Genomic DNA, 22,308 nt, shown 5'->3' on the forward strand with positions numbered 1-22,308 from the left:
CTATAGTACCGTGTAATGGTCTGGAAACTTGTGGGGATTTTTTTTTTTTTAAAGAGCTTGATCATTGAGGTTATTTAGTGGTATGTATTTTTATATTGCAATTAACTTGGCCATTTTAAATGTATACAATATGAAAGAGGTGCTATATTCAGAATGTATTGCAGTATTGAAACATAGCTGTTGATGTTGTGGTAGTGTATGATTACGGTATCAAGTCAGTTACATAAGCTACAAACATGTCTTTCAAGCTGTAGAAATAAGGAATTTGTACCAGAATTGTTTAACTTGTTTCTGTGTTGTATCCCACCCACTCACTGTTATTGTACATTTGTTGATTTCTTATGTTACATTTGATGGTCAACTTATTTTGCTACACATGTATGTGCATTTGTTCTAGCAGTAGTCATGGTATTCAATTGTAAAATAGCGAACGTTGTTTATGACCATTGTATCAGTCTGTCACTTTTGTACAAAATTTGTTTTCCTTGGCAAAATACAATAGTAGTGGAGAGTAGCATGTTATTCTGTATCAGTTACGACTTATCCTTTCCAAATATCACCTGAAATTTGGAGCATTAGTTTTATCAATTTGGGGACAACTACAAACAGAACTGACTTATAATGAACCTTGAATCCTGTTTCTATGCACATAAACCCATGAATATAATAGTTTCTGTTGCAGAGGGGTGAAATGATGCTAATCATCTTTATAAAAGTTCAGCCACAACTTTGTGTTTTTAAGCAATTTGTAATTGGCCTTGATGCTGATACAGCAGAGTGTACTGTTATGGTATTGGTTTCTCACATGTTCAGTAGCTGAATATAGCTAAAATGCAAATAGCCACCAAGATCTTTGAAAGCAAGAAAAGCCCACAAGTCTTGTTTTTTTCACTCCAATTTTCCATTCTCATCTTCCGTCACGTCCACTGTTCCAATTACCATGGTTACACCATTTGAAGGAAAATAAATTCTTGCTCTTAACAAGATCATGGTGGCTATTTTTGTTTAAGTGGAATATTGAATGGTTGTTTGTGGCAAGTCAGTTTACTTTACTTTTAAATCTCTTTATTTGCTGTGATATTATTGTAATCTGGCCAATCTAATGAGCTGGCTGCTCATTGGACATGCGCACATACCCACAAGCAACCCTTCCTGGCCCACAAAAGTGGAATGTCTAAGAAAAGCAACCATCATTGCTTTTTTTTTTAAGACATTTTTTTAAGAGTTTAAATTTATTGCATACTTGAATATTGCATAAAGAGATGTAATTTAAACATAACTATTGGTCACCAGATATTTAATTCATTAAGTTTTTGAGACCTGTATGCTTGAGATGTGCCCTCTAGAGGGCACCCTAATTTCTTATCAAGTCTTCATACACACATACACACACTAAGTAGTCAATCTGTAGTATATTCATAATATTTTCCCCAAAATTTTGATTTCTATTGAGTTTTTGTAAATTCCTTGAATCTTTGAACACACAAATTTTACTTTTCCCCGTCTCCATTCATTGGCCTGTTAAAGTACTTGTGTATTTATATTTTTAGTGTGGTTGGTACCGTGGTAGACTCCACAGGCCAGTCTGATGTATTCAATAATGTGTTTACAAACTTGGCCTGTAATAAATTTAGTTCACAAAGAGGGAAGTGGTTAGCTAAGAAATATATAGAAATGTACTTTTTATTTTATTTGCTGCGACCATTTGTTGTCCACAGTATATCAACTTTTGTAGATATGTCATTTGCAGCATAATTAAAATCGATGCATTTTTCTTTTTTTTTTCAAAGTGTTTCTGTGTGGTTTCTTTTTTTTTTTTAAATATTTCTCATTTGAGCACATGGTGAATAATTTATCAAATGAGAGTGGTAATTTCCAGATGTTCCGAGCCTTTGAAACAATTTTGCCAATTTATGGGGAAATCAATATCTTTACAGTGTTTTGGACACATTTGTATTGTAATTTTTCGAATTTTAGAAGCAATTCTATCAGCAGATTTTAATGCATTTTATGAGATTTTCGAACAGTTGAAGTTGAAAGAATTACAGCAACAAAGTTTGGATGGATGACTAATACCAAAACTCGCATTGGTAAATGTCTGAAATTATCAGTATATCAAATTGAGTACATAAACCAATCAGATTATCAGCAGCCGATAGGATATGCTGTTAGATATCAAAAATCAATTGGCTGAGTCACATGGAACGGTCATTGTGCATTGAGGGGGGGGGGATAATGTTGGTTACGTGTCCCATGCAACAACACTAGATCCATGAAATTTTAACATTCTACACCATGGCACTTTAATGGGGTGCTTGTTTGGATTAGTTGCATTCCAGTTGACAGATTAGTATAATATCCACAATATTACTGGTTTTAAACTCCAGTTTCTCTGTGGTAGATTGTCAGAGCATTCAAAGAATGCTTTCATCAAGTGATGCATATTGACTTTTACTGAACTGGTCAATAATGTTTATAAATTATTAAATTTTCACAGCAGTTTCAGTCTGTATTTTACATTTTCTCATTGTAGTTATTGGGTTTTCCTTTCTGAAAAAAAAAACGAGTGTCTACACTTGGCCAAGGTGCATGCGTTTTGAGAACCATCAATTTCAAGGCCAACATTTAAAAAAAAAAAATGTACACTACATGTATTAACTAATGAACCATAAACTTGTTATGAACATATACTATGATGTATTCTTTTTATTTTTTTATTTTATCTGGTTTTTGCAGAGATCTACAAAAGCTTAAGATATATCAGCATATCTAATAAATCCTATAGAATATTAACATTTCTAGTTGTGCTGAAAGTAGGGAACAAATGACTGAAAATATTTTAGTTATTACAAGTTCTGACTTTCCTTGGCTAACCAGCCTTGTGCACATTAGTAAAAGTACACAAGTCGACATATGGCAGTTTTATTTTGTGTTATAAGTGACTGGTCGGTCATCAGGTTTTTGCATGCAGTGATGCCTCATCTCAAATTTATTTTTCATCTTTACTATTGCCATGTATGAATAACAGCATTTATGAGAATGAAAGTGTGAACACCATGCAGTGAATATTTTTTATTGTTGACCATAGAGAACATGACAGCATGGACAAATGGATATGATGCTGCAATTCAGACAAATGCTATTGTTGAAATAAACAATTCAAAGAATGGTTAATGCCACATTACTTTGTAACATATCCCATACTAGCTCCATTATTAATTTTGTCATTACGGAATGCCCATGTAGCTCAGGTCTGTGCTTCATTGGAGCAAGTCTGACTGGCCTGTTATACACTTTGATGCCTATGGATATTGGTGATATCAGCTTGTAAATAAACCATGTGTTTCTGTAAACATAGGCTATGCAAGTGATTACCGTAACAGAAGTCACTAGCATAGCCACACCTTCAATGAACATTTGCCCAGGGCAACTGAATTAAGTCATTAATGGAGGTTATAGAGATAGATGAAGCTGTGTTTTGCTTTCTGATAATTTTGACTGATTTTCTTTATAAATTTACAAATTCAAATGAATGTACGAATAAAGCTCTTGATTCTGGTATGTTTTATCAAGTTAATGTTGTAGCAATATAAAAAAAAATGAATATAGGGAAATTGAAACACTGCTCCGTAGTACATTGTCGGAAGTGTCAATGTCATGCATGTAGTGAAAACGATCACTAAGAGAGAAACTTACTTTTACTTCAGTCCATTCAAGCAACATGGCCAATATGGTATAAACATGTACATGTAATCTGCTTAAATATACCATAGTAATTTCCAGTGGACTGTTTAAGCCTGGTGACTTTGTGGCTTGGTTTTTCATTTCATTGATACCCTTCAACAATTTTTAGTTTACTTTCTAAATATAAATCCTATATTGGAATACTGTATCTTTCATTCAGCTAAAAGAAATGCTTATTCAAATAATTGTTCAGACCATCATGAGTTGAACTTTTCTGGAAAATTCAATTTATAGCTACTTGAATTTTTGCTGTCTTTGAAACACAACTTATTTTTGATCCAAATTTATGAGGATGATGAATGTGTCAAATCATATAAATGTGGTTGTTTAGTATTTACCAATAATCTGTTCTCTGTAGCATGCTGTGATGTGTGAGGAAACATCTCAGTTGTCAGCTATGAGGTTGTTTATTCGAAAGGATCTGTGGGTCTGGGATACTTGAAGAATTTCACTTAAATATTCGCTGTTGTTTATGGAAATTTATATATATAGAGAGAGAGAAGGTCCCAAAATGTATTTACGGTAGTATTTACTATAGAGGGCGCAATTGAAATTTGAAGATGGACCAGTCAGAACATTCATGGATTTCTCAAGAGAAAAAGGACAAAACAGATCCTGAGTTTCGAACAAATACCAGTTTTTTATATAAAGGCAAATATATAATATATATAAAGAATTATGACAACCCACAACACTCTGATAGGTTGAAGTATTATGTTAAGATTTATTACCATACTTACAAACTTGTAAATAATAAATATTTTGGAATAACTAGTTTTATTTCAATTAATCAATTTGTCAATTGAGGGCGCTGTGCAGTGGCGAAGTAAGTAAAAGATCCCTCGCACTGCACCAGAACCATAAATTGACTAGACGCTTTAACAATTTGGTATAGGCCTACTAACAATATTCCAGATGGAAACCCTATCAAATACAAGAAAACAAGAAATCTGTAATAATAATATTCTGAAGAAACAGCCTTGCAGAGAAACAAAGCAGCATGCCTGTGAATGTTAATGCTTCATGTTGAATTTTGATAACTAAGTATTCTGCGAACAGAAAATTTTAAAACTCAGTTAGAAATGAATACATATGGAAAATCTACCACCGAGGGGGGCAAGGGGGGTAGCTGGTACAGGTTACAGGAAATAAAAAAGGCATTTTACGTTTTTTACAGAAAATAAAATGAAAGTTTCATTTACAGTAAAAAATAGGTTTTTATACTTTACAGACAAAACAAATTTTATACATTTTATACTTTTATAATATATTTGATAATTTGTGTTTAAGAAACAAAATCTGAACTTGCGTACGAATTACGACATTTAATGTGATAAATGCTTTGTACGCTTACAAAAAATAAGATCTTTGTACAAATTACGGACGAATAAAATAGCTGATTACATTTTACACCTTGCCCATGTCTACGAATTTACAATTCTTATTTATTTAAATTACATTATTACGAAAATAAAAACAATTGATTACAGCTTACGAAAATACCCCTTGCCTACCCTCACTTTACAGGGAACTGACTCTGATATGTGAATATCACAAATCTTGCATTTGATTGACTAATTGACAAATTACTGACTTTACAAATATAAAACTGGATATATATTTTTTCAAACTTGGTGCGCATTGGTTCTATTTATGAATTGGTACCGATTTCAAGTCGTTACATGACGGTGCCTGATGAATCAAACCTAAATACTTGATCTAGAACTGTCTAGCCTCATTCTGGAATGTTATTGACAAACAATAGATCGCACAGCATTTTATTGTCTATTTAACTTTTTTTTAAATAATGTATAATAATTATAATATATAGCATGTGCTTTTTTATGAAAAACGCGACTTTGATAATTAAATAGGCAAGTTAACTTAATTTAACACTTGATCTGGGATCGAGGATGGACCTTGGCGGTTGTCAAGTAATTTGTTGCTAGGACGCCATTTTGAATGTTTTGAAGTGGATTGCTGAGCGCTGTTTCTGACGGGTAGTTCTTTGCTCAAGGTAACAATATAAATTATTAGAATTTTACGTAACCCGATTCATTGTAACGAATACCTCGTTTTCCTGAGATAAATCCGTGTCAGGTATGTGATAATAAGTTACAATAGGTGAATAATGGTTTTCAACCCCAAACGTATGACCATGGTATGACCAAACTGGGCAGTCATTCATTTGCTAAATGAAGCCATACACCTGTTTGGTTGTATATGACATACACAATTGCTTCTCACGGTTGATTGTATAGTGCCTTGTAAAATAATTTGGCACAGATCTAGAAGCAGTACCTACACACGAATTGGTGACGTCATAAAATACATGACCTTCAATCGGGGTCGTTTCCTCGGTATATACGAATTGGTATATACAAATTACAATAAAGATACTTAAGACATTACACATAAGGTAAAACAAATCACGTGACAATATAATGATAATAACGGTAATAAATCCTAGCTTAACAGTTGAAGAGAACGCTCATATAGTCAGTCGGGTGACGCCGAGGGTCACGAACTGTGTTGCAAAATGGCCGTGTGGTTGAAACTGGGTCATGGCGTGACGGGTGAGGAAGACATCATTAAACACTCAAAATCACAATAAAACGGGGAAGTGGTTGCATATTACGGCGTAGCTAACATGGGAAATAAAAAAACGCCCAATACAAACGACATGGGTTCGAATCACACTAGATACACACTCACCAGAACCGAAGCAATCAGAAACCAGCAATCGTTTTGGCTTTTCCGTTCAACTCATCGGAACACTAGAGTAGTTAGAAAAATGAACACCACTTAACGACCAACGTCGTGGCGTGGTACACAAGCGTGCCATCAAAATAAAACAAAATTAGCTTGAAAAGACAGTGGGTTCGAGTCCCGCTCAGAGCTACCGTAAAAACGTAAATCAAATAAACTGAAATCTCTCAAACCGTAAACAAGTAAACAAAGAACGTCGCAAAAAATAATAAACCTCACAAAACTGCACCATACAAAACTGAATGAATAAATAATAAAATAACTAACGTCTTAAACTGGACGACGCGCAATTTGTTCAACAGTTTCCAGACTGTGACAAGAGATAAACAAGACCCAAGTCAAGGTAAGTTTTGTTAAAGTGTCGATGGCGTTCCCTATATTACGAAAACAATTCAGGCAACAGACGAATATCTTCTGTGGTGTTGTTGAATTTATACCGTGTCTGCGGAATTGTTGATTGAGGGTTCGAAGCCAGCAGTTAACGTTTTGTTAGAAAGTTTCACAATTAAATCAAATATCCAATGATACCAGTATATTTATTTCATTATTTTAACAACTTGCAATGGTGGAAGTTGGTCAAACACGAGTTCTTACACCTAAATAAGTATCAAATATTTGTCGACACATTTATTCTCTCAACCTTGTAGAGGTGGAAATTAATTAAACAACAGGTATTTACTCACAAATATAATGGTCAATATTTGTCCATACATTCATTCTGTCAATTTAAGAACTTGTAATTGTTGGAATTAATCAAATGAGTTGTCTACACCAAAATAAGTTTCAAATACTTGTCCATACATTTATTCTCTCAATTTAACAACTTGTAATGGTGTAAAATAATTAAACGAGAGTTGTCTACACCAAAATAAGTCTAAAATATTTGTCCGCACATTTATTCTCTCAATTTAACAACTTGTAATGGTGTAAAATAATTAAACGAGAGCTGTCTACACCAAAATAAGTCTAAAATATTTGTCCGCACATTTATTCTCTCAATTTAACAACTTGTAATGGTGTAAAATAATTAAACGAGAGCTGTCTACACCAAAATAAGTCTAAAATATTTGTCCGCACATTTATTCTCTCAATTTAACAACTTGTAATTGTGGGAATTAATCAAACAAGAGCTGTCTACACCAAAATAAGTCTAAAATATTTGTCCGCACACTTATTCTCTCAATTTAACAACTTGTAATGGTGTAAAATAATTAAACGAGAGCTGTCTACACCAAAATAAGTCTAAAATATTTGTCCATACATTTATTCTCTCAATTTAACAACTTGGAATGGTGTAAAATAATTAAACGAGAGCTGTCTACACCAAAATAAGTCTAAAATATTTGTCCATACATTTATTCTCTCAATTTAACAACTTGGAATGGTGTAAAATAATTAAACGAGAGCTGTCTACACCAAAATAAGTCTAAAATATTTGTCCGCACATTTATTCTCTCAATTTAACAACATGTAATTGTGGGAATTAATCAAACGAGAGATGTCTACACAAAAATAAGTCTAAAATATTTGTCGACACATTTATTCTCTCAACCTTGTAGAGGTGGAAATTAATTAAACAACAGGTATTTACTCACAAATATAATGGTCAATATTTGTCCATACATTCATTCTGTCAATTTAAGAACATGTAATTGTTGGAATTAATCAAATGAGAGTTGTCTACACCAAAATAAGTTTCAAATACTTGTCCATACATTTATTCTCTCAATTTAACAACTTGTAATGGTGTAAAATTATTAAATGAGAGTTGTCTACACCAAAATCAGTCTAAAATATTTGTCCACACATTTATTCTCTCAATTTAACAACTTGTAATGGTGTAAAATAATTAAACGAGAGCTGTCTACACCAAAATAAGTCTAAAATATTTGTCCGCACATTTATTCTTTCAATTTAACAACCTGTAATTGTGGGAATTAATCAAACGTGAGTTGTTTACATCAAACTAAGTATTAAATATTTGTTGAGACATTTATTCTCTCAATTTAACAACTTGTAATGGTGTAAAATAATTAAACGAGAGTTGTCTACACCAAAATTAATCTCAAATATTTGTCCACACATTTATTGTCACAATTTAACCACTTGTTAATAGTGGAAATTACTTAAATGCGACTTGTTTAATCAGTTGACATCAATGCAACTTACTGTAAATGGGGTAATTATTCACTGGGTTTTAATTTAGCTTATTTCGCTGACTGGAAAATGCGCTAAATTAAAACACAGTGAATATGTACAATTTAGCATAGAACACATTATCTAAATGACGAAACCGTGAATTTAAAACCCACTTAATATGCCTGAAATGGTAAATCAGTGAAAATTAAACCCAATGAAAATTAGTCATTTTACAGTACCCGCAGACAGTGCACAACAGAGTATCATTATTGAGCAATTATAAACAGGAACGTGTCTTGGCATTAGGGTTAGGGTCGGGTCAGGTATGGGCAACGGAATTATTAACAGGAACGTGTCTTGACATTAGGGTTAGGGTCGGATCAGGTATGGGCAACGCAAATGGCAAACACCCAATTGGCAAGATGTACACTAACGGGTTATGGCATGCATATAGTTTACACAAGTAAAAACACAAAATTGGCAATTTTTTTGGACAATTGTAACTCAATAATAGAAATATGTTGTATTTCTATATATATACACACTATATAGTCTTATCAAATGCAAACACATCCAGTTAATCCATTGTGTTCTTGTGGGTCAGTTCTTTACATAGTGATCAGGAGGACCTGGGTTCAATTCCCTTGCCTGCCCATCTTTTTCTCGCAAACACCATTTGGCAATAAAGCTAAATATGACAACAAATTATTTAATTTGCATGACTACCCACATAGCTCAGTTGATTTGTACTATGTCAGCAATGTGAGCGATCGCTGGTTCGAATCCAGTTTGTTTAGTTAGATTTTTGAATGCTAGTGAAGACAGTGCTCCTATGAGTAGGACTTAAATCCAAACTCCTGTGTGAAGACACTCGTGGTACAGTGGACAAGACAGTGCGCTGGGAACTCAAAGATCGCAAGTTCGAATCACGGATTGGACACTCCTACAAAAGACATGAAAGACGTTAAAAACATAAACAGCGGTTTCAAAAACTCAAGTCAGAAAACAGAACACAAGAATACTACCCCACAAGGAAGCCAGTCGAAGTCGTCGAAGAACGAACACAGTCGAAGAACGAACACTGTTGACAGCTGTAGGTCACGTGCAACAACAGACACGAGGAGCATGGCTGCTCTCCAAATGGGTCCCTTCTTTTGTATTGACCCCCCTAAGGATTACTGATCCCCCTTTCTAACTCTTCCCCCAAAAATAATATATCGCCCCTTTTAAAATGTAATGACCCACAAATTAATGAATATTCATGAGCACAGAAACTGCTACGTCATGAATAAATTAGCATAATTTTAAAAAATTTGCATAAAGTGTAGGTACTCCTTCTGGAGCTCTGCCAATAATTTAGACATGTCTCTTGTATACGTATAACAGTGTAATGTTATTTGTTTATTCAAACTTTACAGCAACATTTGGACCAAATTTGAACCTCATATTTAGATTGCATGACCGTACTCTTCAACCATTCAACCTACAGCTGGGGGTCCAGTAAACCAAATGATGCTAGTTGATGAATAATAACATTCTAGAGATATATGTTACTTTGTGTTTGAAGTACATGTATATGTACATTTTATACTGCTTGAATAAAAGTGGTTGATACTGCAAGGTTACTTTTATACCTATCAATGGAATTGAAAAGTGTTTTATTTCCATGCAGTTGAGTCTAGAAACAAGTCACTCAGATTTACTGTTATATCTCAAGGCCTCTAACATGAGATGTTACAAATATAATGTGTGGGGAATCTCGAACAATCTGTATTTGTTTGAAATGAGGATAAATTGTATTCTTCTACATGCTGAAAAATTCTGACTGGTTAAAAACTTGGGGTTAACACAATTTTGAATGATCCAGCAGTGTACATCACCTAGTACATGTATGTTCATATCTGATATCATATCTACCCATGAGAAAAAAAAATACTAGTAGTGCAGTAGTCACTACCCACTTAAAATTACTGATTCATGTAATTTGGTATATGCTTTCAAAGTAACTTATCAGATAATGCTACCAGTATTTCACTGAAGTCCAGCTACCATGATGTTCATTGTGATGACTGTTTAAACTTTTGGTGTATTCTTTATCACAGCTTGATTTCAATTTGTATCTAATGTGTTTCCATATTTCTGAGTCAATCCTGTGCTTCATCACCAGACCTGTATTACCACAACCAATAATTTGTTGTGTGCATATGTTTTAATGACTTCAAGTTCATATGATAAGGGAATGCAAATTGATCTTACAGATATTCAATTTACCGCACTGAATCACAATGCCACTTATCACTGAAATCTTTGATGATGAGGAAACTGTAACCAATCAGCAAGAAGAGAAGAAAGTGCTGCCTGCAAAGAGTGATTATGAAGAAAAATTAACCACATTGCCCGATAAAGCTGACGAAATAAAGGATGCAAAACAATTTAGCAAAATTGATGAATCCCCAAAACAAAAAGATGATGCTGAAACGAAGAACGATGAAACCCAGACAGGTGATAATGTAAATAAAGACAGTTACATGAAAATTGTGGAAATAAATAATCATAAAAATGAATCTGGTGATTCAAATAAAGCAACTGATAGGTTAGATGACACATCAAATAATGATGCTGTTAAAGAAACCGAAGCAGAATCCCAGGAGAAAGAAAAAGAGAATTTATCTCATTATCCAAGGTTAGTCTATATTTTTTTAATCATGACTATGTACATACATTCACAATTTGTGCATTTGCAGACTAGATTACAAGCATTAGAACTTGTTGAATAATATGAGATTATTGAGAGTCAGTGTACAACAAGAATGCACATCTTCCAACAAATACTGTAATAATTTTAATGTGGGATACCATTTCTGTTGATTCTGGAAAATTAAGACTTGTTGTTATCATACACTGACTTGTACATGTACTCTGATTGAATATTTGGATTTAGTGGACTAGCATAGAAAATAATCTGGAATTGTGTTAGCATTTTTGTTGCAAGTGCAATGTAAAAATAAAGATGAATTTACAATTTATTATGTATGTCTTTATCTTTATTATGTACGTCTTTATCACAATTCGAATCCATGCATACATCCATATTTGAACAGTGATATTTATACCAAAACAATCATGGAAATTTTTAGTGTCTAAATAGAAAAAAGATGTTTGGTGAAAAATCATATTTTGACTTCATTTTCTATGTGCTAGTGCATACATTAATTCTCATGTATGATCTATGCAACCCCATTTGTGTGTATAACAGTATTGCAGACTTAGATTAATAATTAAAAAATTGTTTCCCCAGAATGACTGCCAAGGAGCTGAGGGGGTTATGTAAGAAACATAAACTGTACTTGACACCACATTTAAATGATGTCATGTATCTTCACTACAAAGGTAAGTATATTGAGCAGATCACAGGACTGCATTATGATATTTTGTTTCTCTATATTACCCTATAATATATGATTAAATGAGCTGTAAATACTAATTTTCATTTGTTCAAAGCCTTTAGTAAGAGACAGTCAAATGATATTTACAATGATTTAATGAATCTGATATTGTATCGTCGTGAATGCCAAAACTCTCATCCACAATGTTGTTCCTGCTTAGAATTTACTTTCCTGAAAAGGTAAATCAAGAAAAATTAGTAATTAAATAGCAAGCTTACCATATTTGCTCCATTAGTACAGTGGCATATGCGATTAAGTGAATGATAGATGTATATAGAGTTAAATTACAGTATGTGACCTGTTTTAAAGATATTGTTTCTAAATCATATTTGCTTTTGTTTCCATTCTTTTAGGTTTTGGTAAAATTGAAAACTTAGAACCGTACACTGGTCTGAAGTGTGTGTATCTGGAATGTAATGGTTTTCGAAAGATTGAAAATCTTACGGAACAGAAGATGATGAAATGTTTGTATCTACAGCAAAATATCATTGAGAAAATTGAAAACTTGGAACAGATGCAGGAATTGGATACGTTGAATCTTAGTAATAATATGATTAAGCGGATTGAGAATGTTTGTAAGTATCTGAATCACAGTTCGAAAATTCAGAATTATGTACTCTGAAAACTGCCTGAAATTGATGAGAAATTCTCAACATGTTCGCGTAGGTCACTGACTTCTATGTTGTATGGATCGCAGTGGAATTTGTTTCTCGGGTGGTTTACAGTGTAATGCAAAATATTATGTATAAGTCAAGTCATCCTATTACCCGGTACTGGTATTGTCTAAGGGATTTTTGATGGATTTTGACAAGACAATATTTATCTTCATCTAAAATTAACAACATTGGGTATTCATATATTTTCTTCACTCTCAATTTGCAGCATGCCTTCCAAAACTGAACACATTACAGTTATCCCATAACAGGGTAGGGACAGCTGATGACATTGCACATTTGGCAGAGTGCGACTCGCTGAGTGTTGTAGATTTATCTCATAACAAAATAGTGGATCCCAATGTTGTAAATATATTCGCACAGATGAAGACACTGGTGAGCACAATACTTCAATTATTCTTGCATGAGGTTCTTTCATTGATGTTATCTAGTTAAATATACTTGCCAGGATGAATTAAGGGCCATTGTGAACCACCATTATTTAATTGTGTGAGTGAAATGACATTCTAATCTATCTTTTATATCACTATATATTTTTCACAGTCATCAGCGTGTATTATAGATGTTTTCAAACTTTTGCTAGATGCCTACTATTTTTAGTCATTTTGTATCTCAGCCATTGGAAAGAACTAGACATCAGTTGGTATGATGGTATACTCGGACAGAAATATCATGTGATATTGAAACCGGTGAACAAATTATTATTTCTTTGTTAATTTCAGAGGGTGTTGAATTTAATGGGCAATCCAGTTATCAAAAATATCAAGAATTATAGAAAAACACTGATTCTCAAAATCGTAAGTATTTTCAAGAACCGATACCAATGACTTCTCCTAATCAGATAACAAATCAATTCTATGATGTATATGGTGAAATTAACAAATGCTATCGAATTCATAGCATCACTATTATTATTATCCATCATTGAAAAGTCATGTGTGAATTTATTTGAACAAAGTTCCAAGCAGGGTCTCCAAAACTGATCGACCATTTTCATTTATATTTGGCACATGCAAAATATATAATGGAATACATGTCAGTTTGTTTCATAATCAGATCAAAGATGAATATCACATTGTCAAATATCCCAGGGTTCTAAATTCAGTTTTTGACTCCCATGTGCGAAGCACAAAATGGGAGTCTTTGCAGTTAGTGTGTCTGTATGTGTGTATGTGTGTATGTGTGTGTGTATGTGTGTATGTGTGTCCGACTGTTCCACTGCTATCTCAAGAACCATACATCGGTTTTTGATGAAACTTGGTGCATAGATGCTCTGGGCCAATGCGCAGATTTGATTAGGTTTTGGTAAAAATCCATGCTCGTTAATTACCTAATTTGCATGATAATTAGCTAATTTTTAGCTGTTCTATGACTGTTCCACTGATATCTAAAGAACCACTCATTGGATTTTGATGAAACTTGGTACATAGATGCTCTGAACATATGCGCAGATTTGATTAATTTTTGGTAAAAATCCGTGCATATTAATTACCTAATTTGCATGATAATTAGCTATTTTTTAGTGGTTCCATGACTGTTCCACTGATATCTAAACAACCACTCATTGGATTTTGATGAAACTTGGTACATAGATGCTCTGAACTAATGCTAGGTTTTGATTAGTTTTTGGTAATAATCCGTGGATACTAATTACCTAATTTGCATAATGATTAGTCAATTTTCGGTTTTTCCACTGATATCTCAAGTACTAATCATCACATTTCAATGAAACTTGGTACATAGATGTCATACGACACTGCACAGACCTGATAGTTTTTATGGTAATATCAGTACATATTAATTACCTAATTTGCATAATTAATTAATTTTCAGCATTTGATATAAGTAGTTAGCATTACATTTCAATGAAACTTGGTACTTACATACTCGAAGGACTATGCAGAGATTGATTGTTTTCGATAAATATTTGTGCATATTAATCACCTAATTTGCATAATTAGTTAATTTTCAGCTTTTCCACGGGTATCTCAAGTACTAATCATCGCATTTCAATGAAACTTGGTACATAGATCCTTTAGGACTATGCAGAGACCTGATTAGTTTTAGGGTAAATAATTGTGCATATTAATTACCTAATTTGCATAATGTTCGAAGTACAGGTACCCATTGGACAAAAGATACATGGAAGTTTAGCAAACTATCTCCCCGACCCAGTGCAATGTATCCGGTTAGAATCAAAGCTCACGTGTCCCTTATTTGAGGGACCAAATTCTGCCGTAAATTTGCCCTTGGATTAAAAAATAAAATGGGATTTAAGAAAATAAAATGGGACTTTTAAGGTGTATTTTGGCGTCATTTTTCGGACATTTCAATCAATCCTGCCGGCTAAAATAGAGTAAGTTTTACCGTAGTCATTGACGTCTGTCTATTCAAGAGTACACGTGTATGATTTTTATCGTGACTAGCGTGAGCGGGTAAGCTTCCTTTCGAGAATGAGCTGTTATCACTGTGAACAATGTTAAATTATTCTTCAGATGACCAGTTTATTTTTTAAAAACAACTAATTTTTTTATTTAAAAAAAATCATGCCGTTTTCGCATCAAAATCCAAGCCAAAATATCGTACTACAACATCAATCTCTTCCGCATTGCGTTCAATAATATTAACATATTTAAATAAGCTATGGTAATTTGAACACGTTGGCATCATCCAGCTTTTTGATTGGTTAATTAGCGATTTGACCTATTTGACCTAAGAGAACATGGCGGATATCCTACAGCATCAAACGTTTATACGAGACCGGAATCATTCGCTTACGATGAAACTAAGTTGACTTTTATTTGTATTTCATAACCATTCAACAAATTTATTTTGTGTACATTATTATAATCACTACTGAGTACAGTAATAATCAACAATTCAGAAACGCAGCATGCCGAGATTTTTGTGTTCGTTTTTATTTGAAACTTCGTTTATTTAGAATATATTTTCGTTACCAATAAAATAAAAATCTCTCAGTCAATCAGAAACCCGGATTCATGCCTTCGAGGAAGGTCCCGTTTGAACGCTCACATCGGTTTTTTTTTCGTTTTGGGGAAAACTAAAACTGGTCGCAATTTTCGAATAAGAATGAGTCGGCAATTTTTAGTGGAGTCGAAAATTTGGAGGTAAATAAAACACCGAAACCCGGCAAATAAATAGGCGGGCGAATTTTTAGAGGGGACGAAATTTTGAAGTTTTCACGGTAGTAATTATTCCATTTCAATGAAACTTAGTACAAAGATGCTCTAGGACAATGTACAAACCTAATTAGTTTGGGGTAAAAATCTGTTCATATTAATTCCCTAATAAGCATAATAATTCATAATTTTTTGGTTCTAATCACATTTCAATTAAACTTGGAGACATAGATTTTCTGTTACATTGCGCAGACCTCATTAGTTTTACACTCAAATCTGGTCAGCTAAGTAATTTCGAATTATATTTAATGTGTCTCCAATACTCTCAGCACATGGGAGTTCTTTCTAAGCTTTCTTTGATATGTTTTGTTTTTCACAGAAAGGGCTCACTTACCTGGATGACAGACCAGTGTTCCCTAAAGACAGAGCCTGTACTGAGGCATGGTGAGTTTAATTAGCTGAAACTGAAATTGTGATGTTTTATTTCTTAAAAGTAACAATTATTTTTTACTTCATTTGTTGTACAAATCTCTGGCAAACAATGTTTTGAACATGCAGCTTATCTTTTCGATACATGGTAAAAATCACATGATACTAAATTTTTTTTCAGACTGAATATGTCAAAATTTTCTGTATTTTATGGCTTGAAATTCTGGTTAAATTACTTCAAGTACTTTAATTCAAGACCAATGACCAATACCAGGTTTTGTTAGGATAACAAATATTCAAATTATTGTTACTGTAAAAATAATACAATGTACATGCTTCTTGTATGGATAATTAAACAATACATATTTGTGTTTTGCAGGGCTGTTGGGGGCAGGGAAGCTGAAAAAGAAGAGAGACAAAGATGGGCAAACAAAGAGAGAGCTAAAATACAAGCTAGTATCGATGGTAAATAGTTTGATTTTGATTACATGGTTGTTATAACATAATTGTTGGTTTTCTTTGTGGGTACTATTCTGTTAAATTACTTCAACATGGTAGTGCTATTTATACTGAATTTTAACCGTTATACATATATGTATCTCCACAGCTTTATCTGCTGTGAGAGAGAGAGCTGAAAAGGCGAGGAAAGAAAGAGAAGAACGGGAAAGACAGGCATCAGAGGGAAACAAAAAAGATGAAGAAGATAATAAGGATGGTGAGGACATTGATGACAGTGATATACAGCTTGACGTGGATGATGATGAAGATGATGACAATAATGAAGATGATTTAGTTGATAAGCTTATATCAGGTATGTATGTATGTTATGAACTGGAGTGACGAATCTTTTCTGTGATGTAATGGGTAAAATAAAGGCTGGATCCGCTATAGTGTTGATATTGTTTGGATCTGTAGTTTTTCATCAATGAAAACTACTGTCTTTGAGAGAGGTAATGTTGTAAGATAACAATCAACTACATGTACACAATCTACCAACCAACTACGTTGTTTTCACCCATTTTCATTGAGCTCACATATAAGCTTTTTGTCAAGGACTTTTCTTAAGTAATATGCATTCTTTTTGCTTGCAAATTATACAAAAGGTATACTAAAACTGAAACTCACATTGTAGTCAAACTGCCCACTTCCAACATCGCTATTAGATTACATTGTTGGTGGTTCTGAAGAACAAAACGATGGCCACTTTTGCAGACCTAGACTTGAAACAACCAACCATTGAGCAAAATAGATCTTGCTCAGAAGAGAACAATCATTGCTAACATTTGCTTTCTATTACTAAATCTAGACTGTGTTGTTTCACCAAAGTCTAATGAAGAAGGTAAACTTACAACTGAGATGGCTGATGATGATAATATTGATATAATAGATTTATCAAAGGGTAGAGAGGAAAAGATAAACATTGATGTGAGTAGTATACATAAAACTGAAAGCATTGTGGCTCAGTCCAATCTTGTTTTGTGTCATATGTATGTTCAGTATTTAGATTTTTATAATTATATTTTAAGTAACTAAGTATTTACAGTGAAAATTGGATGCTCATGTATGTAGCTAGAGACAAGTATATTACTTAGGATCATATAAATATTTATCATAGAACCATTATAGTAGTACTGTAAAATACTTTATTTTAGCTGGAATTAATTTTCGCTGAAAAGGCTTTTTGGGTGTTTTGTATGGAATTTATTTTCACTGATTTTTGGCGAGTTGAATTTAAATTATAGGAATACAAGTATATTCGCTGGATTTTATTTTCACTGAAGCATTCCTTCAGCAAAAATAGCGAAAATTAAGTATTTTACAGTACATGTTTGTTTTTTTTAAACATATATCATCGTGTGTTTGTTTGTTAATTATGCAATTTATGTAAATTTGGTACAGGATTTGCCAGATCTAGAAGATGTTGATGTCAGTGAAGAGTATGGTATATCCGCTGAAGAACCTCAAAAGGTAAATACTATTGTGTATGTTTTTGGTGGTTGCATGCCTCCGTGATTCTATGCAGTCTTAGGAGCATGCGTGTACTGTCGGGCACCAACCCTAGGGTTGTATGTGTGAAAACATTGTAAAGGACAGTAATGTAAACAAGACGTCAGAATTGGTTTGAATAAATGATTAGTTGAATAAATCCCACACACAGTTTTCACCTCTGGTTTTGTGGGCACTCTGAGACTTGAGATAAAATAGCATCTGTTTGCTTGCCAGATTGGTTGATATAGACAATCTGAGCTCGTTTATGAGTAAGCACACCAAGGAGTGGTTAGTTTGATATTTTAAACTCTGGACTGTCATCGCACGTTTTAATTTTGCTGTTGAAGTCTATGAAGTGTTCACACACCTGAGGAAACTTGTGTGGCTAATTCACTTTACTGTGTAGGACAATAGACAATTGTGGGTTCGTTATGCATTCAAATTTTAGCATGTACATGTATTTGTGTTGACATTGTTCATGAATGTGTGGTCTAAAATGAAAATGATTTCATCAAAAATTATCATCACTAAAATTCCGTTGTATAATACCTGGATGTCCTGTAGTTGAGATTAGTCATGTCATGGATTTTATTTTCTACCAATCTTCTTTAGAATCAGGGGTAATGTTATTTCAATTTATTGGGTTGAAATGAAACTAATATACTGTCTCCAGATTCTCACAAGAGTCAACTTGTAAATATTCAAATCTATGAAATATGTCTGTAAAATTAAATACTACATATGTTTATTTCAATTATTTGCAGACTGTGTATAAACCTGTTATTGAAGTCTTGGATGATGATGATGACGACGATGAAATAGATTTGTCAAATAAATCTCACATCCAGGAAGTAAAAAATCCTGAAGGTCAGAAATTTTTGATTGAGGATGTTAGTGATTTATTGATGACCAAGACTCCATTGGTTGAGGAAGTCCACAAGTCGGCTGGCGACAATCGCATGCAAACTAAGCTAGTGATAGAGGATATCACAGAGGAGCTTAGCCAGTCCAGATTGACACCAACAAAGTTACTTATAGAAGATATGAATGAATTGAATGAGGTTAAATCGGATGACAGTAAAGCAAAGATTGAAGTCATCGCACAACATCCTACAGGACGTAAGTACAAACTTAAAAAAAAAATTGTCATGCGTTATTTCGGTCGATGTTGTCAACTGTGAAAGTGAACAGGATAATTTTAAGTTGTGAATATGTAAATGCCATACATCCCAATAAATTGCTATGAAATATAAACATCATTCAAATTTAAATTGTCTTGTAAAATTATATAAGTATGTATTGTGCTTGATTTTATAGAAATTACCACCAAAACATTTGTATTTTGCTGTCTGTTATTAAAGCACTCTTTTATTTGACTGAATTATTTACACAGAAAACCTACCCGCGCATATACAGGTAAAAATTGAAGAGTTAGCTGAGCATGGAGGTTCTACACACGATAGACCTTCTATTGACAAAGACATAAAGGCAAAACTGAAAGAATATCAGCAGAAAGGAACTGGAGATGCAAAACCACACAACCCGTGAAGTATTATCTTGCGCTAAGATACTAAGACAAATGTTATATTTATTTTTGCAGTACTTTATTGTTAATGAAACTATTAATTTCTGGAGACTTGCTCAATTTTATTTGTATTATCTCAAAGTCTTAGTAAAAATGCTAATGTAATCAAGCAGCTGATTTTTATACGTCAAGGAATTTATTATTTTTTCTACGAACACATCTGTAATGTCACATGCCCAGTTTACATACCGGTATATACAGATATATAAATTAACCAAATATTGATATCTTAAAGAGTTTTTGGTGAAATCTTTTTTGTAAGTTAAAAAGTCTTCTTTTTTTTTACTGTATATAAAATAATCAGAATCGAGTGTTATGTGTTATTTGTATAATAATTATTAATAAATCTCAAATTATAATTTCTTCAAAACATTCCTAAACATAGTACAGGTTCAACCCTGTGCTTGTCCATCATCACTGAATACCTTGAAGTGACATGTAATTCTATATTAATTCTGCACTCTGCACATAAGTTTAAAACTTTGCAATCAATGGAAAAACACAAACTGTCGAGTTATTGGTGACAACCTGTTCGGCTATTATAGTTGATTCTTATTTCTGGATGGATGGAGTTTTTGTAAATAATGTCTTTTTTTATAATTTTTGTTGCTGAAATTTTTCTAGAAATAAACCAGCATTATATAAAATATACAAGTTTTGCAAGTTATCGTGGCTATTCCAAAATAATACAAATCAGATCTGACTTGGCATGTTATATGCTACCCCACTATATTTGTAGAGTTCAGTTTTGTTAATTATCAGTATCAAATAAACTTGATTTTTATGTGTAAGTTATTTCGCTACTTTTTAAAGCTTCAGCTTTTTACTGTTATTGTAATATTTGTATTGTTTAATTTATGATATTCAATGCAGTGAATAAAAGTGTGGATTCAATTTTTTTCAAGAAGTGAATTTGTATAATCTATTGTTGTCTGTAAGTGATTATTGTTACAATCATTCCCTGTTACTTATTTTTGAGTCGAGCTGTAATGTACTGGTATTACACCTTGAAGCCTACTGGTGACAGCGCCCTCAAGTTGTGATTGGCATCTTTTGAGCATATGCTGACCACAACTGTGACATTTACAACCATGTTCAGACTTGATTAATTGTAAAATTAATAGATTCAGCAATTAGCTTAATTTATACAAATACTACCTAGTGTGTGCTACCTATTTTTCTCATTAAATTCAATGCATAGGATGTGACGGGGTAATTGGCAGATCCTCCATCAGAATCCACAACATATCAGTTGTTAAATGTACTACTTCATGTGGTTCTTTGTCAAACCAGCAGTCTTGGCTAAGCATAGCAATTTACAGATACATGTACATAGCTAATACTGATTTACAAGTTATGTCAGTGATTACATACACTCTGCTCATGAATGCAACCATATTACTTTACAATCTGTGCATAGACTTTATATTTACAGGAATAAATGAAAGACCAGAACCATGACTCGCATAATCAAGAGTGGTTATTAGCACCTGTGCTATACAAAATTACTTTAAATAATTTATACTGGTATTTGGAATAACATGGTAGAACAATTAATTCACTGTTTTTGACAGTTGCTAAAACGTAACCAGACTCTGAAGTCCTGTGAACCTAACTTTTTTTCTTGTATTGATAGTAATCAGTTTAAAAAACGATTTGTGTATTTGAAGAGGTAAAATATGTGAATAATGGGCCACATGTGCATTGAGCCAAAAATAACATGAACACCTTCATATAGTCTACATACAGCATCATGAAAAAGATTGTTCTTGAGTAAATATCTCTAGCATGCTGACACCGAGTACTTTCACAACACATTGATGTTATTAACGTTTGTGATGCATCTATCACAAATAACACACACCTACGTCAGGTAAAAAAAATCAATTTAATAGAACTGAACTCGTGAACATTTTATCTCAGAATAAAAACAGAATAATTTAACACAAAACAGGAAGCCTTTTTACAGTACACACAGTATTGTTTAACAATAACTTGTTTGTTTTTTTTACCTAATCTTCACAAAAATCAACCTGATATTACAGTACTGTTATTAACAGTTAACACATCTGCTGAAAAGTATTGTGGGTATTCGTGGAGGCTTCCAGCAGGCAATGTGACATCAGTGAAAGAGCTTCAAAAAAAAAATACATTTCTCACTGCTATGTCATACAAGTCTTTCATACAAATTTTAAAAAATATATTGCACTTTCTAAAATAAAATGATATTGATATAAACAAAAAATACCCAAGAAAAGTTGTACCTGTATAAAATAAATATTTCCTCAATTAGAGAATGGATAAAGAAAAAACATTCAGAGTACTGACAAGTTCAAATGCTTCCAATGAGGTAACCACTGTAGGAGGAACAGCCTCACACTTTGAGTCAACGC

At 33.1% G+C, this 22,308-nt stretch overlaps 1 protein-coding gene across 1 annotated transcript; it reads left to right on the top strand.

Annotated features, from left to right (window-relative positions):
* The first annotated feature begins 5,687 nt into the window (after window positions 1-5,687).
* LOC100366747 (uncharacterized) lies at window positions 5,688-20,822 on the top strand. The gene is made up of 13 exons (XM_002733276.4): window positions 5,688-5,761; window positions 10,911-11,335; window positions 11,951-12,042; window positions 12,452-12,673; window positions 12,981-13,147; window positions 13,495-13,569; window positions 16,292-16,356; window positions 16,721-16,806; window positions 16,949-17,152; window positions 17,648-17,766; window positions 18,241-18,309; window positions 19,095-19,449; window positions 19,724-20,822. Exons 2-13 carry the CDS (start codon window positions 10,938-10,940, stop codon window positions 19,876-19,878), a joined length of 2,007 nt encoding a protein of 668 aa, XP_002733322.2. The 5' UTR covers window positions 5,688-5,761; window positions 10,911-10,937; the 3' UTR covers window positions 19,879-20,822.
* The last annotated feature ends 1,486 nt before the right edge of the window (window positions 20,823-22,308 follow it).

The sequence above is a fragment of the Saccoglossus kowalevskii genome, chromosome 7, assembly GCF_978046115.1.
Source record: "Saccoglossus kowalevskii chromosome 7, keSacKowa6.1, whole genome shotgun sequence".
Taxonomy (NCBI): domain Eukaryota; kingdom Metazoa; phylum Hemichordata; class Enteropneusta; family Harrimaniidae; genus Saccoglossus; species Saccoglossus kowalevskii.

Coding starts and splice junctions, on each gene's coding strand:
- LOC100366747 (XM_002733276.4), top strand. CDS start 10,938: ATGCCACTTATCACTGAAATCTTTGATGATGAGGAAACTGTAACCAAT. Junction 16,357..16,720: donor AGAGCCTGTACTGAGGCATG/GTGAGTTTAATT, acceptor TGTGTTTTGCAG/GGCTGTTGGGGGCAGGGAAG. Junction 17,153..17,647: donor AGTTGATAAGCTTATATCAG/GTATGTATGTAT, acceptor TACTAAATCTAG/ACTGTGTTGTTTCACCAAAG.